At 50.4% G+C, this 25,812-nt stretch overlaps 1 protein-coding gene across 1 annotated transcript in view; it reads right to left on the reverse strand.

Moving 5' to 3' along the window:
- R3HDM2 (R3H domain containing 2) overlaps positions 1 to 25,812 on the reverse strand; it is a 26,523-nt gene continuing 711 nt past the window's right edge. Inside the window, exons 2-23 of the mRNA XM_010297303.1 lie at positions 25,143 to 25,184; positions 23,381 to 23,467; positions 21,680 to 21,806; positions 20,483 to 20,561; positions 19,652 to 19,711; positions 18,834 to 18,974; positions 18,335 to 18,443; positions 15,495 to 15,526; positions 15,343 to 15,396; positions 12,750 to 12,982; positions 9,556 to 9,740; positions 6,460 to 6,702; positions 5,719 to 5,845; positions 5,224 to 5,285; positions 5,050 to 5,145; positions 4,506 to 4,660; positions 4,082 to 4,182; positions 3,123 to 3,292; positions 2,799 to 2,943; positions 2,610 to 2,710; positions 2,003 to 2,087; positions 1 to 344 (exon numbers count right to left, since the gene is read on the reverse strand). Of these exons, the coding sequence (XP_010295605.1) occupies positions 1 to 344; positions 2,003 to 2,087; positions 2,610 to 2,710; positions 2,799 to 2,943; positions 3,123 to 3,292; positions 4,082 to 4,182; positions 4,506 to 4,660; positions 5,050 to 5,145; positions 5,224 to 5,285; positions 5,719 to 5,845; positions 6,460 to 6,702; positions 9,556 to 9,740; positions 12,750 to 12,982; positions 15,343 to 15,396; positions 15,495 to 15,526; positions 18,335 to 18,443; positions 18,834 to 18,974; positions 19,652 to 19,711; positions 20,483 to 20,561; positions 21,680 to 21,806; positions 23,381 to 23,467; positions 25,143 to 25,184 (2,778 nt within the window). The remainder of the gene's footprint in view (positions 345 to 2,002; positions 2,088 to 2,609; positions 2,711 to 2,798; positions 2,944 to 3,122; positions 3,293 to 4,081; positions 4,183 to 4,505; positions 4,661 to 5,049; positions 5,146 to 5,223; positions 5,286 to 5,718; positions 5,846 to 6,459; positions 6,703 to 9,555; positions 9,741 to 12,749; positions 12,983 to 15,342; positions 15,397 to 15,494; positions 15,527 to 18,334; positions 18,444 to 18,833; positions 18,975 to 19,651; positions 19,712 to 20,482; positions 20,562 to 21,679; positions 21,807 to 23,380; positions 23,468 to 25,142; positions 25,185 to 25,812) is intronic.

Below are 25,812 nucleotides of genomic sequence, written 5' to 3' on the forward strand. Positions count from 1 at the left end.
CTACTGTGAACTGGCACGCTCCAGCACCCGCAAGTCGTAGTTCTTTTTGGCCACACGCAGCTTGAAGCGGCTGAGGGAGTTGTTGAGGCGGAGGGAGGCATTCTGGGCAGCCAGCGGGCTGGGGAACACGGCCACGATGGTGTATAAGGCAGCAAGGTCACTGTGCCTGCCATTCTCTGGAGTCCCATTGTTGTCCCCGCCGCCTGCATCTCCACGGCGCCCCTGAGTCTCTTTGAGCCACTGGATTTTGGCACCAGCCATGGAGAGCTGGGTGAAGAGCTTGTCAGCCTCTGTCCGTGTGATGCCCTCGGGCAGGTCTGTCACCTCCAGCACTCTGCCCAGCACTGCATTGGAAAGACAGCACCTGTCAGCGGCAGCAGATTCTTGGGTGGCAATGGCACAGTGAGAGCTACGTGTGGGCTCCTCACCAGCTCTGGGGTTGGAGCAGTCACCTCTACTTCGCCCATGAAAGCAGCGCTTTACTAAGCTGCCCCCACATTAGGAATGTATTTTTTTTAAGCCAGTCACTTCTTCCTCCTCAAACTGCCTCTAATACCATTCTGCTCCCTACAGTGCCCCATCACGATAATTTCCGATGCCCACATCCGAGTCCCCGCATGGCCTGCTTCAAGAGGAGACCGCTATTTCCCATTTGCCTAGGGCTCCAGCAACACCAACTTCTCCTTGCTTCCTTTGGCTGGGCTTAGCTTTTCAGTTAGGGCTTTCCCAGGTGCTCTTCCTTGACTTCCTAACCCAATCCTTGGGTACCAGGATTGGAGCTAACACAGCTCTCCTGCCCTCTGTCCCTGGAAGGGAGAAAGACAGGCTGCACCCATGGATGATGTTGACACATGCAAATCCTGAATGTGAAAGTGCCCTGTGTGCTTCACCTACGGGGAGGATCCCCCTTGTGTGTCCAGGCCAGTGTCATGCCAACCTCTTTGACTCTGCTGTGTGGTACCCAAACACTTCTGCTGCCTCCTGACTCCAGCCCTGGCTTTTGGGCTTAGCAGAGGGCTGTCTGAATGGATTCTTTGCTAATATTAACACGGCATGTAATGAACATGCCAGCTGCAGGGAGAGCAAGCAGCTCTTAAAGGGCCCTCTACAACCAGCTGCTATTGGTGGTGGTGACATGGAGGTGACATGGGGGACAAGTCTGAAGCCTCCTGAAAGCCACTGAAGACTGCCTCCTTTCCAGGCTGACTGGCTCATGCCCAACTAGCAAGTCTTGTATTGCTGCGGGAAGAAGCCAGACACATGCCTCTCCTTCCCTCCCTGATGACCAAGTGGAGATGGCCCAGGGCAAGGAACAGGGAATCCCTTCCCCTTTGGAGAGAAATGATCCACTGGGAATTTCAGCCCTCAGAGCCACCCCTGGAAGCTCCCACAGCCCTTTACAAAGATGAGGGCTCTGCAGCTCCCAGCCCCACTGGGAAATGGAAGCATGAGAGGGAAGGGTCAATTGGGAAGGCAATAGTGGGAGCAAGATCCCAGGAGTCTGGACACTCACTTTCTGCTGACAGAGAGGAATAAAATCCCAGGATTTCTGACAGCTCCACCAACTCCATCATTTCAACCCTCACAGAGGCAGGAATAGGGCCCAGGTGTCCCAGTGCTCATCACTGACTCTCCAACAGTTTCTCCCCACTCTTCCTCAAAAGTTTTGCTCAGTTCAGGCAGTGTTTATTGGGTTCCTGAGCAACCACTGTCCTCCCACCTCCTGATGGGCACAGCTAACTGGGACTGACTCTTCTGCACACACCCCCACCTCCCCAAGTCAGGCTGCATGTGGGCTGTGGGGGACCTGTGTTTGTGTGCATGGCGGAGGTGGTGGCAGGCAGGAACTGCTCTCCACAATCACTCCCAGCAATGGGTTCTGTGGGATGCTGGTGTGGGCAGAGATGGCATCTAGAGTCTCTACATGGAGCCAGCTACACGCATGCAGTGGGGACTAGTCAGGAGAGCAAAGGCGGGGAACTGCTTGAGGCGGGTCACTTGCCTACATCACTTGTCCCAAGGTCAGTGGATGCTGACTTAAGGGCCTGTCTCTTGCTCCGGTTTCCATGTTTCATTCCAGTCTGCCCCTTAAAGAATAAAAATGGTAGCATGTCACCTGAGGAGACACCATGACCTCACAGTACCCACAGAGCATCCTGGGACTTGAGGGGGAAGACCAAACTTGACTAGGCCATGGCTGTGAAGAAGAATGAAGACACCTGGATGAACCTTGCACCTCCTGGCACCTTCGACATGACACCACACTTGGGTAAGTTAGATGAGATCAAGGCACAGCCATGGTTCCAGAACTCTCAAAGGACTTGGGGCTGACACTGCTTCTGGGCAAAGCTGGGAGCAGGATGAGATTTTAGTCCAGTGCCAGGCACTACGGAAATCCATTTACAACGGCAGCTCTGCCAGATGGATGGCAAGAACGTGGGGTAGGCAGCCTGCTACTTAATCAAGGGTTGTCCAAGCACAGGAGATCCCCTTCTTAACTACTCCTGGGCCCTGCCCATAAAGGGGTCCTCCAGGGGGGTGGGGGGCAGTCTTGCTCTGCTCCCAGGACAGTGAAAGGGTGGATGGGTGGGGGTTTAGCCCCTTTTTACCTGGTGTGCATTGTAGTTGGGCTGGTTGTGGAGCAGCGGTGGGGGACAGATAGACAGATTATACTGCAGCGGCTGGCCCAGCAATGAGTAGCGCCCATCACCTGCAAGAAGGAAGCAAATGCTTGTAGGGATCTGAAGAAAATCACAAGGAAGACCCAATGTTGTGCTGTCCCTACTCCTTCCCCTTACCTTGTGCTGGGCCCATGGGCCGGGGGAACTGTGTGAGGACAGGGAGGGGGCTTAGCCCCGTGCAGACACTGTTGAGGTTGGTGACAGGAGACGGCGTCGGGGATTGGGTGGGGGACGTGATGGGGCTGTTCAGCTGGGTGCTGGCCTGGGGGAGGGAGAGCGTTAGCCACAGTGCCTGTGACTGGTCCCATGCCTGTCTCACCACCATAGGATGACCCCACCCCCATCTCCCAACCCATCCAGAGAGCACAGATGCTGGGGTCCTCTCTCTCCCAAAGGCTGCTCCCAAAAGATGATCTGCCTTCTTCCCAGTCCTCTCAATACCTGAGCACTGGTGTCTGGGTTGTACAGGTCTCCTGGCTTCTGCCCCCGCTGGTCCAGGCTGTAGTACTTACAGTGGCTCCACTGCACCACAGGGGGATTCTGGGGGGCCTGGGGGCCATTGGGTACATTCAGCTGCATCACAACCACGCCAGGGCCTGATGGAGACACTCCTGGGGAGAGATGACAGCAGCAATATTGCCCAGGCTCTGCGCACTGCTGCTCACTGTCAGACAGAAGGCAGTCTGCCCGTCTGTGCAACTTTGCACTCTTCCCTACAACAGCCACTCCGTACTCTCTCCTCTGTCACTCCTGCCTGCCCAGGTGGGCTGAAAAAAAGGCCCCACCAAGACCCAGTCGGGATCCCTCTCTGATATCGCAGATTACACTACAGCAGAGAGTGATGACTCTTTAATCCAGGAGAAATGTGAGCAGAGCGGACAAGTTGAAGGCAACCTGGGTGATCTCTCTGAGCATCACACAAAAAATTCAGGCAAAGGATCTAATCACAGAGCTGGGAACAGAGCTCGAGTGTCCCAGTTCCAGCTCTTGCACCAACTCACTAGGCGCTAGCTCACTTCCCTGCAGCTGGGACAGGATGCAGGAATCCTGATGCTCCTCTCATCCACAGTGCTCCCAGGTCCCATGAGCTGCCCTGGTGACGCCAAACCGCGTTGCCAGCAGAGGGAGTCTGCAGCCCACAGCAGCTCGCTCTACCCGCTCCTGCCCTTGCCTGCCCACAATGGCAAGGAGATGCCAGGCACGGGCCAGCATCAGCCTGGAACAAAGCTGCTGTGCCATGTCCTGCTAATTCTCAGTGGGCTGTGGGATAGGTAAAACTAAGGAAACCCATTGCACAGAAGCTGCCAGACTTGGCTGTGAATTGACAGCTCTGTTCACTGCAGCCCCTACCGAAACCTGATCCAATCTGTGCAGAAGGAGTGACCAGTGGCCCCTCTTACCTGAATACTGCTGCTGCATCTGTGGCGGGCTGCAGGGTGATGGGGACTGTGGCATCTGATACTGTTCAGAGCCAGGTGGCTGAAGGAACCCCACCGAAGGGCTGTGAAGCAGAGAGTGCTCTGGTGAGGGGATGAGGAGAAACAGCCTGCACATCTGTGCAGGCAAAAACCAGCTCCCTCAGTACTTGAGATGGCTGGAAACACAGCTGCCTCTGGAGGAGCACAGGAAGCACTGCACGCTGCAGGACAGCTGTGTCCAGGAAGTGCTGACTATGGGAGCTGGGACTGGGCAAGCTCGAGAGATGATCAGCATCTATGGTGCCCAGCCACCTCCTCTAGCTGTAGGAGTAGGATGCTAGGCCCTTTCAGCAGGGCAGCAGGACCCTTTTCTCCCCAGGGCAGGCCAGAGATAAAGAAGCTTTACCTGGTGCCGTTCTGCTGAGCAGTTGGAATTACGCTGTAGTAGATGGGCACCCCTCCAGCCTGAAGCCCCCCCTGAACAGACTGGCTGGCTGGTACAAGCACTGACTGCTGGAAGGGCTGCTGGACCACACTCTGGGATTCACTGGCCACAGGAACCTGTGCAGGGAGGAAAGAAGCAGCCTTGTGGAATGACAGGTAACAAAGAGCAGGAGCAGGGGGAACTGGCCCCAAAGAGACACCAGTGAGGTCCACACAAGATCGAAGAGATGCCAGATAGTTGTCCCGAGCAATCTCGCCCAGGCAAGGGCAGCCCCTCTCAGCTCTTCTGCGAATGCAATGGTGAAGGGACCAGTTGCACTCAGTCCTCCTTCTCGTTCAAATGTGGACATGCATTTCCCAAGCTGGAAAGCATGCACGGTTTTCTCGCGGTAAGTCTCCATCTTTGGCTCCATCACTCAGGCACAGGAACAGGGCACTTCCTGCAACGCCTGCCCAGCTGAGGCCCCCTCCCAGCAGTCCCTCATCAGAGAGCAACTGATGCCTACCTGGTACGAAGGCAGTGGAGTGTACTGGACCATCAGACCTTGCATCTGGCTCCCCATACTGCTCCTCTGGCTGCTGAGAAGGCCAGGGGGCTGCGCCTGCTGCACTCCCATCATACTCTGCATCTGGCTCCCCATGCTGTTCCTCTGGCTGTTGAGGAGCCCGGGGGGCTGTGCCTGCTGCACTCCCATTACACCTTGGTATGTTTGCTGCTGGTTGGACATCACTGGCTGTAAACCTACCAGAACAGGGTTTAAATGGAGCAGCTTCCCAGCTGGCCACAGGAGACAGTCTGTCTGAGACTTGGCACATGAGGGCTCAAATCCTGCTCTGCCCCCATCTCTTGCTAAAGAGTGGGAAAAGGGTTTCCCTTAACGGCAGATGTAAAAAGACTTGAAAGAAGCTCCTGGCTTCAAATCCACCTTGCAGCACCTCAGTGCATGCTACAGTCTGAGAGGGAGGGAAAAGACTAAAAACAGCTTTTGCAGCCAGGCCAAGTTTCAACTTTCCTTTGCACAGTCAAGAGGCACTCTAGAGTCAGCAAGTCCAGCAAAGACTAGGAGACAGGGAAGAGCAGACGGGCCCCAGACAGTGCATGGGAGATCCTTAAGAGCCAACAGGAATGGCAGGAAAGAAAAACATGCTCCCTCCCCCCTTCTACGCCCCCTTACCAGGATGCTGGGACTGCTGGGGGAGCTGCTGAGTGCGCTGGGAGCTGTAGGCCACTGGGTGACTGAGAGATCGGTATTGCTGGCTGGAGTTCGGGTACTGCCCGGGAGGGTAGTAAGAAACCTGAATCTATCAGAATCAAGAAAATGGCGATGAGAACACAAGAGGGAGTGGGACCAAGAAAGCTGGTCCCCCAGGACCAGTTTTCTCTCTCACCTGGCCTGGCTTCTGCCGAAGGAAACCAACCAGGGCTTTGGCTCTGGCCAGATGACAGCTCCTCAGGGAACCGCAGCCCCTTCCCGCTCCTCCCAGCCTCCACATCCAAGCCTTTCCCAGCACAGTAGTGCAAGAGTACAGTAGGCACAATTCTCATCACAGCTCAGTGTAACAATCCTAGAGGTCAAAATGCCCTGCAGGACCCCAAATACAGCTTAGAGGTGTCAGCCCTGAATCTGGTCACTGTCCCTCCCCCAACACTATGAGCCAGGAATGGCCAGAGGGTCCCCAGATCAGTGCCTTGTGAGCTCAGAGGGACAAGGGGGCAGAGATCATCCTGTGACTAGCAAGGGTGTGTGCCGACCCGGAGCTTGGACCCCTGTGTATTGATCCATCGCAAATGAACTGCAGAAAAAGAGGGGACCCACTCTCAAAGAACAGTTTTCTGGACTGCTCCCCAGCAGCCCCTTGCCTGACAGCTTTGGGCTGAGACGCACATCCCCTCCAGGCTTTGCACATGTCCTTACTTGCTGGGGAGGCTGAATGTAGCCCTGGGGCTGCAGCACCTGCTGTGTGGGGGCTGTGTGCCCTGAGGCGGAGTAGTTGGAGGTGGGAATGGGCTGCCCAGGGGTTGCCATGATGAATCCTGTCTGCTGGGGATGCTGGGAGATGAGGGATGACTGGAACATAGCCGAGGAAGGATCCGGTGCTTCCGTAGAGCCCTGTCGGCTGAGGCTGATCTGCCCAAAGGGGTTGCTGAGTTCATCGGCCTGCATCGGGGATAAGTGGGAAGGATGGAGGAGGACAGCATGTAGGACAACAGCATGTAGGACATTGCTCTGCTGAATAGAATGCAGATCACTTCTCCCTACTCTGCGTGGAGGAGCTTGCCCAAGAAAGGTTCCCAGAAATGAGCCACAGACCAAGAGCATTCTGCAGAACAGGGGGTAGGGGCATGCGAGCTGCTGGGGGGGCCCAAATACTCAGCAGACACTGGTGACATGCGGGGCCCCACATAGGCAGGGATGGCCCCAGCCTAGAGGCCATGTCCCATAAGTTGTGTGCCATTCCCAAAAGACCCTGTGGAGACAACACAGGGGCTGACTGAGACCACAGAGCAGCCATGGACCTAAAGCCCAGTGCTGGGCACAAACTTTACTTCCTGGTGGAGCTCTGGGCTTGGCACTTGCTCTTCCCCAGGCTTCTTCCAAGATCAGCCACTCCAGCAGTGCCTGGTCCTAGTGGGCCCTGATGGGGCCCACAGCCTCAGGCATCCCAATGCCTTGACCCCACTGCAGTGCAGAGCCTCCATGAATCCCAAACCCACTGGGTGCAGCGTCTGCAACACACCTGATTAGCAAAAGCTCATACAAACACAAACACAGCACGAGTACAACAGAGACACAGTGCAGAAGAGGAAATGGGGTTTATACCAAGTTGTACTGCTGGGGTGGAGAGACTGGCAAGAGGACTTGGGGGCAGGAGCTTGGAGAATACTGAACAGGCTGCAGCGCTGGGACCGGCTAAGACCAGCAGAGAAGGGAGTGGAGGAGAGAGATTTGGGTGGGAAAAGGGTGGCGGGAGGGGGGGAGGGGATAGGAGGAAGGAGAGAAAGAAGGAACAAGGTTAGTCAACTGAGCCAATTGCAAACACACAAAGAGGGGCATTGCAGAGGGTTGGAAAGCACAGAGACCAGAACGGGGAAGCATTCCTCTCTCTGTGAAGACACACAGCCCGGCCAGTTGCTTTGTGGAAACTGGGAAGGCTGACCATGTCCACAAAGCAGTTCTTGCCTGGTATGAACAGTGACACAAGTTCACAAAGGCCAGCTACAGCCAACAGCAGAAGGAGACCCACTTTTCCCCAGCACAAACTTTGTGTGTCTCCCACTCCCACTTGCGTGTGGTGCTGACTCCTAGCGCGCTCTGCAGTGTTTCTTGGCCTTTCCTGCTGGTAATGTCTTTTCTTCACTCTTGGCTTCTGTAGGGGCCCTTCTCACATTGTCACTGGGAGGACCTGCTGATGTTTATGACAACACCTAACTCAAGCACCACATACTGTGCTTTGGGCACCAAACCTGTGGTCGGTGCTGGATTGTTTTTTGATCATCTGATTTGACTTTTGGTGAAAGAGAAGGTGCATGCACATCGGGGACAGTACATTTTCAGACCTTTCACCAACAGTCAAACACATGAAAAAAGTTTCTCCAGGACCTAAACCATCAAAACAGCCAAACAGTAGAAGACAGAAAATAAAACCCCAGCAAGATGCAGTGATCCTGCTGCACAAGCTCCAAATGCCTGCTTATGTGTTCAAACCTCCCACCCAGGGCACTGTGCTCTGTCCCATGCCATGCTACAGCTCCAGACAGACACTCCTGCTAGCCTTAGCACTGGACCCTTGCTACCTCAGGGAGAACCGAGATGTTTCCTTTGAGTCTCAGTATCCTCTGCAAACAGATCCACACCCCTGGAGCCAGTCCAGGGCCCAAGAACTACAAGCTTGCCTCATCCTCATACAGACAGCAACAGACAGCAAGGAGCTGTGTATGTTATCTGCAGTAAAAGCTGTTTGAGGAGGCTTCATTCCTCCTCCCATACCATCCCTTTGAAACCACTCAGGATCACAGAACAGCCTGGGTTGGAAGGGACCTCAAAGATCATCTGGGCCAACCTTTCATGAGAAAGGGAGCCTAGCTAAGATTGTCTAGCATCCTCCCTGTCCAGTCACATCTTGAAAACTTCCAGTGTCACTCCAGTGTAACTTGCAGTTCTTTGCCGTAGCAGACATTGTAAGTATGAGATGATGCACCAGAAATGATCCCTATAAAATGGATAGGCAGGCTGAGGTCCAGCACTGACATGCTGCTCTGAATAGGGCACGATGGGAAGGTACTGAGGATACTTCCCATGCACACCACCCATCTCTGCACCCACTGAGGCAGCTTTGCTCTCCAAACGTGCCCACCAGGGCTATCTCCCACACCTTCCCCAGTCCTGCAGTGGTACAGGGGCAGCTCTTGTACTGTGTTTTTTAACAGCCTCAGGAGCAGAAGAAGTATGTAGGAATGTCAGCCACGAGTACTTTCCCAAGGGCTCCATGCTCAGAAATAGCCCGAAGGCTGTGGAACATCACACTTGGGTTTAACTTGGGGAGGGTCTGTAGAATACACCCAGACATAGTCCCAGGTCTGCCTCTCCCCGGGACATCAGGTTACCAGCCACGGGACTTCAGCACTGGGGAGCTCAAACCCAACTATCACTTGGGACTGTCCCTCACCAGGAGGGCAACTGGTTCCAGAACATTAACCCTGCCGCTCAGCAAAGGGCTACAGATCCCTTGCCAGGATGGCTGCTGGCCTGAGCAGATACAGAAGAGACTGGCAAGTTGAGATGTTGCACAGCATCATATTCAAGCACAGCAAGGCCCCCGGCCTTCTCCTGCTCTCTGCCAATAGCACAAAGGGTCTGTCACTACTCCTTAACAGGCAGCAAGTGTGAGTACACCCAAAACCCACTGGGCAAGTGCGAGTCCACAGCACCCTGGGTGTATGCTGGCTCTGCTTCGATCTCCCACCTGTGTGCCCAAGGAGCTTACTGAGCCCCAGATACTGTGCAACTCACCTGGGATATCATGTGGTTACTCATGGCTGGCTGCTGTTGGGCTGCAGGTGGAAGTCCTTGGGGCTGTGGTGGTGGCTGTTGGGGTGGCTGCGGTTGAGGCTGCTGGGCTGTGCAGGGTAGGACGCCACGGCTGGGCTGTGAAGAAGGGGCTTGGCTGCATGCTTCAGGGGCACCTAGTACTAAACCTTGAACAGAGAAAGGCATGGCAGGGTTGGTACCTGGGAGAGAAGAACATTGATTCGTTGATGGGGAAGGTGGGGGGTAGATCCTGTCTCTGCAGGGGCATCACTACCTCCTGTACTGCAGCCAGATTGCCTTCTCTGCTGTCCGCATGGGAGCTTCCACAGGGGACAGGCCAGGGCGGGGACACACACAGACACCGACAACTTTCACATGAGCAGGCTGCAGGCTAAGTCACTAATCTGCCTCTGCTTCACAGCAAATCAAGGTATTGACACCCTCAGGACTCCAAGTGATTGTACCTCTCTCCTCTCCATGTACACACACTGACCCTCCACAGCTGGTCACAGCATCTTCTTCTCCCCCTGACCTGTGCATGCCCTGCCCCACACAGGGAAGATGAGGATGCAGTTCTTGTTTCAGACTATGGCCACGAGTTGTACGGCTGTTATTCTCAAGAGCGTGCTCTCTTCCCTCACCCCAAGCTAGCACCCTCACTCCAAGCACCTACACAGTGGTTCCCACCCACAGCTCGCAGGTAGTTGCTGTTTGTGTAAACCTTCAACACTCCTCAGAACTGCAGGAAATTAAAAGGCCAATGCCAGGCTCATATGATGAATCTAGCTGGCCTTTGCACGCAGGACAGTGCATGCTTGGTGCAGGTGCTGGCAGGATTGGCACAGGGTAGTAAAAACACATATGTGTTGCAACTGATTCTTTGGGAGGAGTGCGTCCTCTGTCTTGTCTGGAAAGCACCAGGCCCAGGTCAGGGTCTTCTACAAATGCCATGGGCCTTATGCTGGGAAGAAGCTGGCTGTTAACAGCAGCACCTGCCTGGTGGAGGGCTCTCCACCTCAGCATGAGGCAGAGATTACAAAGAGAGAGAGCTGCCAGAAACACTCATGACAGCTCAGTACCATAAACCCATCTGTGGAACGAAGCTGGAGAGCTGTTCCCAGTCACAGCTCAGTTCTGCAGCTAGGCATGGCCCCGGCTCAGACACTAATACGTCATCATGATCTGTTTGAGTTCTTGGCCAAAACAGAGAGGGGAGCAAAGGAGTCACATTTTATGGCCACATAGATCCAGCACATGCACCTCTTGAGTAAAAGGCTAAGGGGCGGCAGGCTGAAAGCAATTCCTTCCCATGACAGGAAAAAAATTGTTAGGAGGAAGTGTGATACATGCTGCAAGGCACCCAGCTGGGAAGTGCTTTCCTCAGTATTTCAGTCTTACTTCCAGAAATAAAATGGCTATGAAACTATTGCTTGATGCCCAGTAGCTGCTATTTAACTAACCGCTTCTGATCTACTGCGTTTCAACAGCTAATCTTCAGGCATTCTACTAAGGAGGTCTGTATCATCAGCCACATGGTGCAAAGGAGGAAATATTTTGCTGACAGTTGCCCAGAGGCTGAGCTTTGAGATGGGAAAAGAGCCCCAGAATCCTAAGTACTTCCTCCCCCACAGAATAAACATGAGGATATGGAGGGTGGTGGGTCCCGTGTCCCGTCCATTCCACCCCCCTCCCCCCAAAATTCCTTAGCTCCCCCCGCCCAAGATGTTTCTAATCACTCGCCATTATAGAAGCCAATTGCTCTCCAGGCTTTATTTTCCCAGGGGAGACCTGGAGGAAAAATACAGAAAGAGCAAAAAAGCAGATCCTCTCTTGCTCTGCTTTGCACACAGCTGGGACAGATCTTCAAATAACTGCTCCCATCAGTTGATGAATCAGTCCCAGAGGTGGTTGCAATAATCAGAATAAGTGCAGCCCTGAGCACAATGGAAACAGGGTCCCAAGAGATGATGTAGGCACCTTCAAACTGCAAGATGAATGTATGGTTTTCAAAGCTGGCCCGGGTGCTAGAACAGCAGCCTGGCTGCCTTTTAGATCCATTCCTTTTATTTGAAAGGATTCTTGTGGAGCAGTCTAATCACCACAAGCACCAATTTGCCTGCCATCCCCAGTAAAATGACAGCTCTCAAGCATTTGGGGACCTGCTGCCTACCAGTGAGAATGGAGGAACCTAGACAGCGAGACAACGCTGGGTTTTGCTCATTGATACTGGGCAGCAATTGTAACCAGCTACCATATGGCTCCTCAGCTATCACCGGACCATTCAAATGACAGCAAAGACCTGTGCTGCCTCTTCCACAAATGCCTTTCACAGGCAGGCAGTTGAAAATAAAGGACTATGCTCCCCAGTGATAGAAGGGCTGGTGCCCTGCCAAGTGCAGCACACATCCTCTCAGGAAGCTGTTGTCAGTAACAGGTTACCAGTGATGCCCCACAATAACATTCTCCGTGCATGGGCTACCTTTTGTGTTACCTAGATGGAAAACGGAAGAACTGATCTGAAGCAGGCAGAGACATCCGTGATCCTAATTCACTTTGGTGCTCCTGAAACCTTAAGCTGTATTCAACAGCTCTTGAAGAGCTGCAGGCCCAGCTCCCTGCTGTTATGTTTGCTCTCAGGAGTACAGTGAATCATTTTGAGAGAACATCGTAGGCAGATACCAATTAATGCAGTATTTGTCTGATGAGATAGACTGTGTGTCTGATGAGACAGACTAATTGGTGACACCCTTCCCTGGACCTCCTTTGTTGGAAAGCAAAGAGAAGTGCCAGATGGTTCACCCTGACTAAGTATCCTTAGGGCTGTGAGGGATTCTGGGGAGCAGAAAGGAATGGCCACATAACTTGCAGCAGAGAAGGGGAGAGAAAACAACAGAAAATTGGTAGCTTGAGTTCCAGGGTATGGGACTAAACAATGTCCTTTGTCTTAGATAATTCTGCTAAAGGGAAGGAAGATCTGATGGTGAGTACTGAAAAAGCAGATAATGAACCAACTGGCATATCCCTGCCCGGGTACTGAACACATTCAGATGATGCCAACCATGTCCCATTTTAACCAGTCACTGACGAGACCATCAGGAGCCCCGGTCCCCCAGCCCAAAGACTATGTCTGCTAGGTGCCCTCTGGCAGAAGGTGTGCAGGGGAGACAGTACAGTACCTGCCCGGGACGTTCTGCTGGCAGTGCTGCCTTTGCTACTCCCGATGCTGTCCCCCCGTGTCAGGATGGAGATGCCACTGAAGCTGCTGGCTTTGGTAACAGGTGGTCGCAGGTTGCGGATGGAGCCATCTGAGTCTGTGCTGCTCCACGGCCGGGGCTCCAGTGACTTTATCTCGCTCTCTGTGCTGCTCTGGCGGCTGCCCGAGGCCCGGTTCAAACTGTCCCGGTTGCCCCTGCAGAGACCGGAGGAGTTAGACCATCCCTCCAGTGGAAAGGGGCAGCAGCAGAACCTGCAGGTGCCGCGGCAGGACTGCCACACTAGGGTGGTGAGCCCAGTCAGCAGCTGGCTCTGTGACACAGCACCTTGGCACTTTGTTTGCTGCCAGATCCCTATACAAACACCCTGGGTCACAGCTTTCTTGGGCATGCACTGTGAAGACCCAGACATTGATGATCTTCATTGGTGTGTATTGAGAGCTGGTTCCTGGCCCTTTTCCCTAGCCAGATCCCAGGTTGGAAGAGATGCCAGCAGGGTCAGAGCATGATCTCTTGCTAAAGCCCTCCCTGTCTCAGTACAGGGAGCTTTTAACAGAGGCCTTGAGACACAGCTGATTGAGATCTTGCGAGACCACTTTCCATACCAGCCCTGATAAGGCTTTCTGCCCAGATGGAACAGCTACATGCTGAGATATTGCTATGCTCAGAGCTGTGCTCCCACTGATCACTCCCTCTTAGCCACAGGCCAGGTCTGGCCACAGCAAGACTTTACAGAGTATCAGCAAAACACCCCAAGCAGTGAGCCTGGTTTAATCAGCCCAGCTAAGGATCATAAGCACAGTAATGGGTTCCTGGGCCTTCACTGGGGAAAAACGGTGAGGAAGGCAATACTGGAAGAGATGCTCATATAATGCTGCAGGCTGAGCCTGGCAGCAGCTCCATGCAGTTGTGGAGGGGAAAAGATGGGCTTGGAAAGAACTTCTCAGGTAATGTCCTGGGCTGCTGGGAGACAAAGAAAATACATCTCTTGGAAAAACAGTACAATGGTTATATCCCTAAAGAGGTGAAGGAATTGGACTATGCAGCCTCAAACACCAAATTACAGTTGATCTAACAAGCATCACTGTCAAGCTCTTGGGCTCTCTCCAACCTAAACTCTGAAGGCTCCTCCTCCTGGTGGGGAGCCGTGTTTGTGTGTGCAAGCAAGTGGCATGTCAAGCTGATTACTGCTAACTCAGCAGTGTAACGGTTCTGCTTTTTCTGCTAATGGTCTCTAAACTCCAGGCACACTACCACACCCTTGCTCTCTGAAACCACTGCCCTAGCAGCTTCGGTCATGCCTTTCGCTTCATGAGCCTTACTACAGCCTGTTTCCAAGCATGTCCACCAGCAGAGCGCTCTCTGCAATTGTATCTGTGCTTCAGCAGCATTAATATGGGACTTCCAAGCGAGTGAAACAGACAGCTGTATTGGTCTGAACGCTCGGCTTTGAGGGCAGTATGTCTCTGGAGTTCACACAGACATCAACACCACCACTGAGGGAACCTCAGTCTCATTAGGAGCTTGTCTGTCCAGTGCTCGAAATGGTCCCAAGGCCCACATATCCTCCCTCTCCCCGCTACAGGAACTACAAAACAAAGACAGGAGAATAACCAAGCTCTTTAGGGACTGGGCACAAACTGAGTCAGAAAAGATCCTAGCACAGCCCTGGCTCAGCTCCTAAAGCTGCAATCACATCAGTAACTTTTTTTTTTTTTTTTGGCCACTTGCTGGGTGAGCTTTACCACAGGCCCATGGCTGATCTGAAAACTACACCTCCTGCCTTGAACACCACTGCCACACACAGTCTCCAGGACACAGTCCCTTGTAACTGTGCTGAGGACACTTAATTTGCCATGCCAGTGTCCCTCCAAGGACAGCCTGAGCCATGTGACGGACTGCGGAGAGGGGCAAAGCTGTTCCTAAATTTGCTTAGATCCTCCTTGTCCTCTTCACACATAAAGATGCTTCATATCTAGAGCTTTGACTATTAAACGGGAAGACAGCAGGCATCAGGGTCTCTCCATTTTCATCCTGTTTACCATCATACCTTCAGCAGCCTCCTGCAGCAGGGGTCTGCGCAAGGTGATTCGTCAGGCTAACTCCATCCTTCCAGCCCTTTCATCCACAGAAAGACTACTTCATAAGAAAATGCTGCTCAAACATGTTCCCAGTGCCCTCTGCAGCACAATCTGCTTGAAATGGAAGTCTGAGACACTTCATTGCCACCATTAAGTAATCCAGTCTTTATAATCAGGGATTAGGGACAACCCCACCTTATCTGGATACTGATCCTGTCATTATAAGGGCAGGGGCCTTCCTATCACTCTTGGGAAACAAGTGGCAGAATGGTTTGAAAACTGCTGTAATCCTCTAGCTTCCCCATTCCTCCCTGCCATTCCCACCTTCCACCCCTCCGTTTTAATTGATGGATCAGCAAAAAAGGACTCAGAAATTGATGTTGCAAAAAATACAACTTCAATAACTTCACAAGCAGCCATGCATGGGGCAAACTTACTCAGCAGGACAATGTACAAAGTACGTCACACAGAGATACCTAAAAATCTGCCTCCGTTTGTGAGAACTAGAAGAAAAGCCTTCTTTGGAGATTCTGTCGGTTAACATCAGAAAAAAGCATCATTATAGAGTCATGCAGTCCTCCATAGAGAAAGCCAGAGATACAAATAGCGTCTGCTAAACAGTACTAACCTGCTGTCGGTGAGATATCCATTCTGGCCAGTCTGGAAGCACAGAAAAGACATGGAGATGGGAAGGAAAGAAAAGGGAGACTTCGTAACTTTGAAAGCAACAAACCCAGGCAATTTCAAAGCAAAGAGGAGCAAAGCACTAACAGTATGGGACTCGGACAGAGTCTGTGTTGTGCACCAGCTATATGGTCACTCAGGAGTCTTGCTGAGCCTTCTGCACACCAGTCCCATTCGGCTCTCCATCCAGGCCCATTAGGAACCTTTCCTGATACTCGTGACCCTCAAATCTCTCGAGAGTTTACAAATCTGAATCCTCAACTCCCTACTTCATTGCTCTAAGGCAGCTTTGATGGTAGCTTTGTCAGTAGAACAATCAAGGCCAGACATACAAGGGTCCTTATTTGCTAAATGCAGGCACAATTATCAGAGCCATGAAAAAACCGCAGAGGGCTCAAAGCCAGCCCAGCCCACCCTGTCATAGTCACCCCTGCCTCTGGAAGTCAGACGCAAAGCGCTGGCTCAGCCCATGGACACAGAGCAAGGGTAAGTACATGCCCACTCAAGGTTGTGCGAACATGGGACAGCACCTGCTCTAGTCCAGGACTATAGCCAGAGCTGCTTACTAACATGCCTGGATGGCTTTGGGCCTGTGCATGTTAAGACAGGTCCATGATCACAACTGGCTGGCGAGTCATCAGCTGAAGCCTGGTGACTTAACCAGGGACTCAGCACGGTGGCTGCCTTAACATCATCTTTAGGCAGGCACGTGGCAATTCCCATTAGGACAAATGAAAGGTGTCATCCCCAAGATGCTCAAAAGCAGCAGGCAAGGAGCTGGCCTTTGAACATGATCCACAGCAGATGGGCACTTGGAATCGTCCCCGATGCCATCATTTGCCACTTGGCACAGCATGGAGAGCTGCCTCCAGCTGGGACACAGTACTCACCACAGCAGAGCGCAGCAGCCTCTCTCAGCCAGACCTGAACACAGCTCCAGCTTAGAGGAGTTCCACATAGGGAACAGAGACGTCAAGGAAGCAATAACCAAGCTGGACACTTTGTAAGAAGGACAGTAAGTGTACTGCCCAGATTTAGCCTGTAAAGGCACAGAGCCCTGCCTGATACTCCAAGGCCAGCACTGCTTGGTCACAAGGTCAAAGCTGTAGCACTGGAGAGAAGCTAGGGGAGACAGCTGCTGCTCCTTACAGGTTCATTCATTTGCTACTCATCCCATAAATGCCACTGCATAAGCCTATGATCTTGCTGGGCTGCAAGGAGCAAAACTGCCTCCTCTGTCAGTCCCCACACAACTATTGCCCACTGAAACAGGCAATTTAGGGAAGGAGCAGACTGGGGAATGGAGGTGTGGCTCCTCTATCTCAATATCTTAAGCCATCTTTGTTAGGAGCTGGAATTCCATGGTAGATACCAAGAACACTGGGAAATTTGTAGAAAAGGCAATGATGAGATCTGACCTCTTAGTACACTCAAGGACACCTTCTGCCACAAAAGTTCCAGGAGGGTACCTGGCAAGTGAGTCATCCAAGCTTACCTCTCGTGCAAATATCCGCTCCCTGACCCGCTGATACTCTTCTTCTCGCTCTTCTATAGATTTGCTCCTTCTCCCATCCTGCAAGGGGAGTCTGATCTGAAGGGACAAACACATCTCAGCGCGTCAGCAGTTGCCAACGGGAGCAGGGGGCACAGTCAGCTGCTGCTATTTTTACGTAGTGGTGTAAGTGGATGTGGATTACGGAGTGTGTGCATGATGCCTGGATGCAATGACACAGCCTCTGCCTTTGAACCTACCTCCTGGACACCTATGTCTAGGGATGAACATCCTGGAGGTCTTAGTGCACTCCACCTCCTGGATCAAGTACAACCACTCTGCCTGAACTCTGCCTGATTCGGAAAGCACAGATTAGGAATATCACCATGTACTTCTGAAAGACAGTCTATTCCCAGGGGTCAAAAGCTAAAGGCCATTCTTTGGAGCATATGCCAACACAGTAAAGTCCTGCTCCACCGTGGATTCCGTGCTTCACGGGTAGCTGCATCACCTGCGGAGTGCCACCATGGGGAAACCAGAAACTGATGCTGATTGCAATGACCAGCTCCCCATCCTGATGACTTAACTTCAGAAACATGACCCAAAGCAAGGGATAGTGGTATGCTGGTGCGATGTAAAGATGGGAGCTACAACAGCAAGGAGCATGAGATCCCTGGTGAAGAGGTCTCCTATCTCTTACCCCATTTTTGACATTGAAGATTTTGTCTGACACAGGCTGGGAAAACAGCCACAGATGAACAAGCTAGCTCTGTGTTATGGGTGTAGTGCCACCTGTGACAGCCTGAAGGCAGCCAGAGATTCAGGAGGGTTTTTAGCTCCGATGACTGGCAATGCTGCTGAGCATTCAAAAGTGTTTCATTTTGCCGATGGTTTCCTTCCAGCAGCGCTGTGAGGTCCTGATGACTTCACAGCTTGACTTGCTGCAAGCCCCAGAGACGGGTGGGAGAGATGATTGGCGACACTCAGGTCTGGGGCATTTCCAAGGAAATCTCAGCAAAAGGCTTCACCTTAAAACCTGGCCCAGCCATCAGTCGATATTCAGGGTACAGAAAAGTACCTCCCATAGAACTCACACAAATTCTTCATGCATTTCCACAGTTTTTTTTAAAGTTTTCATGATATATATAGATGCTTCTGCTTGGGTGGGGTCAAAGCTTCCATTATGGAAGGTTACTGCAGGAAATCCAAGAGAAATTTAGAGTTGTTCTCATCTTCGAAAAGTTGCATTTGACTTCCATAAAGTATGCAGAATCCCCACTGTCACCCCTTACCTGATTATCATCTCGGTCCATGCTGGTGTCATCTCGTTTTAGGATAAACCTCTGCGGGAACTCTGCATTCTTCTCATCTTTGATGTGCTCAGAGAACCTCTGCTCAGGGCTGCAGGAAGAACCAGCCCTTGTTAGAAGGGCAAAAACAGGCACAGAACTGTCTTCATAAAACCACTGCTTTGCAGGGAGTGATGGGGAGAACGCAAAGATGTTTGCTGGGTCAAATCTCTCCTCTGTCTGATGGCAACAAGAGCTCCTCCCCCTTCTCTAAGAACTAAAGAGAGCTAGGAAACACTTGCAAATACATACACTTAGAACTGGAAGCGAACAATTCTCTTCTAGACAGGGGACCTGCCCTTCTTATGGAGGCAAAATATTGTCATGTAGAATCCATCCTGCTCTAGACCATGCCAGGGTTCTATGTCTGGGGGTCATGTAGCACCATGCAGGGAAGGGAAGGGGATGCCAGGCCAGTTGTTCTCCCTCCACCCCTCCTTACATTCGTGTGTTACTGGTCTTGTTGATAATGACCGCCTTCCCAGTTTGGTCAACGTTATGGTCCATGCCGAAGTACGCAGCTACCCGGTGCAGCAGCATCCTATGATATGAGGTCATCTGAGGGAACTTCTTAAACTGATTGCTGAGAAGAGGGGAGAAAGCATTAGAATTTAGAAGGTCTTGAAACAGACAACAATAATCTGACACCAAAAGAGATATCAAGGCCAGAGACACCTTAACTAGATCTCAGATCAGACCATGCCACCTATTCAAAGCAGTTGGTCATGACTCAGGTGCTGCTTGTTACACTGAGCATGAGCATGGGCTTACACTGCTTTGCCAGACAGTGTTGGGCTGATTCAAGGGCTCAAGTTGAATAGGCTTTTCCTGAAAAAAGACCATCTTGTGCAGAAATGCACCTGTTTGTTTCTAAGCAGGAACAGGAGGCAGAATTAGTACTTACGCTGCAACTTCTCCGATCCTATTGGATAAAGAAGTTTGCCAGCTCTGCTACAGACACCTATCCCACATTGTGGGATGTGAATCCTGCCCCTGGTTTCTCAACCCCCAATTTAGCTAGGAAGAGAAGCACCATGGCACTAATCTCCTTCACCGTGGATATGATGTTAAAGCAATTGATACCAAATCAATATAATACTCAGAAACCTTGTGCATGGATGAAAGGAGGTTGAGCATGTACAACAAAACAGTCCTAACCAGTGTGTCCAAAAGACACTCCCTTCTCCCCTGAGTGCCCAAGCTCCCTAAACTGTACATTACAAACCTCTTTTGCTTGACACAAACTTGATGATCACTTACTTGTTATCACTAATAAATTCCAGAATCTCCTGTTCTAACTTTAGTAGCATCATTCTATCCCTGTCAAGTAAAGAAAAAGGCCACCTTTAGAAACAGTGAAATACAGCTTTCTCTGCTTGGTACCCCCCTCCCTGCAACAGAGAAAAGTCACAAATACCTGGAGCAAGCAACACTATTAACCAGGTTTCACACAGCCTCCACAGGAATGGACTAAAAAACTCCAAATTTTTTCATACACAGTAAATAAACTGCCAGATTTTTTTCAATTTAAAGTTGTTGTTTTGCTAACAGTGCTTGGCTTTTGGTAATATTGAATCTCTGCTCTGCTGGAAGCTCCACTGGTAGAGTACTCCAGCTTTCTCCTCTTATGCCAGCATTTGGCTTGATTACATTTATTACTAACACAGCAGCAGTTCCTTTAGAGGTTGGTATTTGACAATCATTTATAGAAAGGGTTTTAAAGCAATCAAGATTCCTTCCTGCTTGCATTCAAACAAATTATTTTTCTTCTTTCTCTCTCTCTGTAATACACAATTACATGTTTTGATTGACTGCAGCATATAAAATTACAGTTGTGCTTTTTGTTTCTACACTGCCCCAGCTCTAGTAATGCTCTCTGAATTCCAAAAAGTAAAACACACTTTCAGGCACTTTCTGTAGTTTCTGTAGTTGCTGTAGTCCCCCCTCCTCCCAAGATACATGAATACATACATACATAAACATACGTGCACACAAACACCACGGGTTTAAGAGTCAATCAAAGAAGCATCGGTTGCCAGGTACTCCCTCCCTTCACTCCATCAGAAGTTGTTTTACTGACTAGGGACCTACCGTGGGTTTTTTTTCAGTGTATTTACTAAAAATTCATGCAAATCTATTCCAGTGGAGTCTGTATATTCCTGGCTGGAATCTGAAACAACAACAGCAGCAGAACAAATTAACAAAACACTGCAATAGAATAGGCTGAAGGGAAGAGGTGTGTGCCTCACTACATGCATGAGGTTGATGTCCCCACATTACTGCCAGAGGAAATTCAGCCTCATTCTCAGCACGGACTATTCATGACAGGAAGAGAGGAAGAAAAGCCCACCTTGTTACAGCAGTGCACAGGTTGGGACCCGTATCACCTGACCTCAAGCCCAGTTTCTAGCACAGGCTCTGAATGCAACCGCTAGGTCAAGTTTCTTATTCTTTAAAATAAGGACTGTATACCCTTTCCCCTGCAGGCAGCCGGAGGATCAGTACACTACGTACAAGGCACTATGAGCACAAGGCCCCAGTAGGAAGACACCAGAGAGAGGGATATCAGGTCAGTTCATGGAAGGAAACCTTGGCTTTAGCCAACCACTCAGAGCACACTCAGGATATTCCATGCCGTTGCCCCTGCAAGTGTAGTATACCATACTTTTGTACAAGCAACTTCTGCACCTTTGATCTTGCATGACATTTAACTGTAAAGCCTCGCTGGCCCTGTTCTTCGCCTCTCCCCATACCCTCTTAAATTTAAAAGTAATCGCAGAAAAAACAGTAAGTGAAACTGAATCTACACCAGTGTAAAGTTGCTGTCTGTACAAGGATTTCAGGTGCAATTTGCTCACCAGATTAAACGTGTGTCTTTGAGCCATTTCTATGCCCCAAAATCATACACACAGGATCATACAGCAGAAACTTAGCTCACCTCCTTGCAACCTCACATCTTGCCACCTGTGGCAGGTTTTATAAAATCAAACCTAAACTGAAAGCAAAAGTCTACACAGTGGGTCTTCTTGGGTTTGCATCTGCACGTTTAAAAAGCCACCAGAGCACTATAAACTATGCAGAAAGCCTGCAAGTCTGTTGGGGCACATGCCAGTCTAGAGAAACCCTCCCTCCCCATGCTTTGCTCCAGAAAGGACGTTACAAAAACAATACATTCCTGTACAGTCATCAGCAGAGATAACCGCTCTGCTTCCAACAACTGTACCACTGGCCAGCAGAATCCTCGAAGCGGGTAAGACAGGATCTGCCCTGTTCAAACGAGCACCTGACCTCGAGACAGCGTTTTCCTTGGTGCCTTTTCTTTATTCTTGTCTTTTTCTTCTTTCTCAGCCCCATCTTTTGTGGATTTTTCCTCTTCCTTGTCAGAGGGGCAGCTAATGTGCAACTGAATGATGTCCTGGAACAAAACAAACCAGGTTGGTCTGAGTCACTTGGACATTCTCTGGAATCACTGCCATGGAGATGTTGGCAGCTGAGAAAGGCATCACAGAATGGCAGGGGATTCAGGTCGCAGATCTGAGATATTTCATAAGAGGCCCTGTTCTAAGAGCAGATGAAGCAGACTCTCTCCCCACCCTCCTCCCAATGAAACACCTTCAGCATGCTCCGAGGGGACTCTCAACAGCATTTGTCACTGTTGAAAACCTGCCTTGCCTGGATCACCTCAGAATCTAAGTCACACACCTCATTATTTGAAGCCGATAAAATGCTATTACATTTTGGACTCTACCATCTAACTTGGAACGAGAAAGGGCACGAGGAGAAAACAGAATACACAGCAAAAAGCTTGTATTGTGGTGTGATGAGTGGTCCCTGTGCCACATGGGACTTCCTGATGTTTCTTTTCACCTCCTCCCTTGAGTTGCAAACACCCAGCATGGCTTGAGGATTCACTCTGCTCTATGGGAAGGAATGTAAAACAGCAGTAGGATTGCCAAAGGCAGTATCAGATGACACGTTGCTCAAGTTCAAGTTAAAACTTACTATAAAACCACTACCTTTTTGTGCCAGCTGCTGTTTCCCTGTCCTTCTGCTTTTATGCTAGCGTGGTTCCGTGGCACCACAATGTGTGCTTATGGTTACTTTAGAAGTCCTCCTAGTGACCCTATGGTTCTAAGTGAAATCCAAACGAAAGACAGGAAAGCAGCCTCTGGAGCTGGGAGCCTCAACACAAGGAAGCCTTAGAGGCCAAGTATCCCATTCACCACAAGGGTGAGGTGATCTGGGCAGCAGTCAGTCAGGTTTAGTCCATGTCAATGGAAAGTACTGTAGACATCTATGACCTAGCACCCAGACCTAAGCTGGTGACTCTGCACAGTGTGGTACTATGACAGCTTAATGAAGATGGGCTGTGCCTCACCACAACCTGATCTACAGTGAGCCTGCTCAGATCTCCACACGCTGCACCACCCTATGCTTCTAAAGCTTATGTGGGCAGAGAAAGCTCAAGCCATCTATTCTTGCCAGGGCAGACAGGTTCTCAGCACCTCCCTGACTGCAGCCCACCTTCAAGCTTCAGCTTCTCTGCCACTGCCCACAGTGACCACAGATGGGGATCATCTCTGCAGAGCACTGCATATCACTTCTCTGTGAGCCGGCTGCTTTCGGTCACTGCAGCCTGAGCAGCAAGGAAAGGGCTTGCATAAAAACAACCTTCCCGTGGCCAAAACCCCTAGGGGCTTTGTGAAGATGAAGTGCCATTCCATTTTCAGGGGCATAAGCCTGCACAACTTGAGTAGTTGTGAGTGCCCAGTGAGTTGATGCAGATGATTCCTTGTAAGAGTAGGGCTGTGACTGTACACATATGAGCAGTGCTCAGAGGCATGACTGTTTCCTTCAAAAGCAGCCTCTTCTGGGAAAGTCTTGGCTCTCAGAGGCACAAGCAAGGCACAAGAACAGGACATCAATTCTAGCAAGATGTGGATTTTCTGGGCTTCCACACTTCAACAGCTTGTCTCATTCTAGGCCTACCTGGGACTCCAGCAGCCCATCTACAAAGGGGCTAGATGATTCTTCACATACAGCCAAACTCCTGACCAGTTTAAGCTTTGAATTAGACTGGAGAAGGAAAAGAAAGAGTATAGTTAGCACACCTCAGCCAAACTGCACACACTCAAGTTCATGCTGCTGTATTACCAAGCCACTCATGCAGCCATTGTTAATTAAACTGCTAAAGAGGAGGACTACCGAACCAGCTTCTTGCAGCAAACAGGAATACACAAAGGCTTGGAGTCCTACAGCAAATGAGTTATTTTCTTCCTTCAGTCTTTGATTAGGATATGAACCAACAAAATTTTTGGTGAGAAAGCTCACTGCCTTAATTCATGCACTCTTTGACCTCTTCAGCCAGAGCAGTTCCAGCCTCTCCCCTCCTCACCTGGCAAGAATTAAAACCATTAACAGAGGATATAGCTGAAACCAAATAGTTTATTGTTTTTTAAGATGTGAAGATTGCTACTATTCTTAATTAAAAGGCTGTCATCCCATTTACACCTCGCCTATCCGACCTGATCACTTTGGTTATTTTGGGTAATGTAGTAGTGCTTAGAGAAAATGCTTAAAATAAACCCTGCACTTTAAGGACTCTTGGCAAGTTGACTCACTTGGGTGACACATAGGAAAAAAATGTATCAGCCAGTCACATGATCTCGCAGGCAGGATCAACAATATGGAGAAAGGCCTGAGGGGCACAGACACATTCTGCCCTACTATGTATGGACAGGGCAGAAACTGGAATCACAGCTTATTCAGGTACTGCACAGAGTCCTGGCTTTTAAGAGCAAACAGAACCATTGGAATATTTTTTCTGAACACTCTGTAGGTCATAAGCAGCGCATCTCTTTCATACACTACTTTCATCACAAACAAACCCCGGCAGAACCCCTGTTACAAATTAAACTGGTCTCCCCTCTCTCCTATGCCTCAGGGCAGAATCTGTCTTCATGGGGGGGGGGCGGGGGGGAAGAGGAGGAGGGCTGGAAGAGACATTTGCCCTCCCAATCACAGTTTTAAAATCAAGCCCAGAGCAACATAGTTAGATGTCATAACTGACCCGGTTTTGAGTAGGAGGCTGGACTAGATGGTATCCTGAATTATGCTGTGTTTCTACAACTACCAAACCTGGAAAAGTCATGGCCACTTTTGATAAAGTGCTTCAGTAGTAGTTATCAAATTTTGCAAAGAAAAACTGGGGCTAAGGCTAAGAAAGGTAATATAATAGAAATCACACAATTGTTGCATTTTTACCCTGAGATTTTGCCTACAAACAATATTGTAGCACAGTGGTGTCCTGGTGCTTACTACCAGCAAAAGTTTTGAATTCACTAACATGCACATGCCATCGTTATGGGAGCAAATGTGGTGTTTCCTGAAGAAAAGGGGCCTTACATGAAACCAGTTATACTTAACTCTGGTTTTTAAACAGAGGGTGTAACAGGCTAGTGCACTGCCCTGTCCCTCCAGTGACACTTCTGAATTTAATTTCTAGCATTTTGGGCTCTTGGGGAGAGGACAGGTGTGGCAGTTAATAGCATCAAAGTGTTTCTTCAGGCTAAGTGTGTGTTAAAAAGGAGCACTCATGCTCCAGTGCATGGAAAGTTACTCTCCTGAACCATCATGTGCTGCATGTTGCTTCTGGAGACAGGAAAGACTTGAGAGTACCAACTTAAGCTTGGGATCACGATTCAAGCTCAGAACGGCCAAAAGAAGAACGGGACGTCAGAAGACTTCATACCTTGGCTCTTTTTCTGGCATGTCCATGACTTGAAGTTCGCCTCTGTGGAGAAAGGAAAGAGAAAGCAAGAAGCTGAATCTGAACACTGTAAATGGTATTTTCTGTGCAAGGCAGCACAACACTTAGCGTGTAAAAGAAGAAAATCTCTACCTGACAGCATGGGCAAATGGGGGGACCTAGAGAGTTGTCCTGTCAGGCCCCAGGTGGGCAAAAACTGCTTAAGAAACTTCATGTGGATTAGACCCAGTTCCTCTGTTTCTGACAGAACCAGCACAACTGTGGGATCACAGGGCATACAGGTGGAGGTGTGCGGCACACTTCTAAATGGGAAAACAAGAAGTCTGCCACCACTCATGGGACATGAGGAGGATTCTAACACAGTGGATCATGAGAGACACACTGCTGCTCTGATTTAAGAGACACTGAGTCATCTGTTATCCATACCTTCCAAGAAACCTTTCCCCATTCCACATTACAAAGTGACCAAGGTCAGGCTCTTTCTGCACAACACTGGTGTCTGCCCACACAGTGCTTGAATGAATGTGGCACCAGCCAACAGCTTTAAATGCAGAAGCATTCAGCAGGTTGTTGAGGGTGAGCATTTCTTCAAGCTCAACACTAAGCCAAAAAGCACATGTGACAGGACAGCAGAGTAGCAGGAAAGAGCCTC

This window comes from Phaethon lepturus, unplaced genomic scaffold (assembly GCF_000687285.1).
Source record: "Phaethon lepturus isolate BGI_N335 unplaced genomic scaffold, ASM68728v1 scaffold22361, whole genome shotgun sequence".
Classification (NCBI taxonomy): domain Eukaryota; kingdom Metazoa; phylum Chordata; class Aves; order Phaethontiformes; family Phaethontidae; genus Phaethon; species Phaethon lepturus.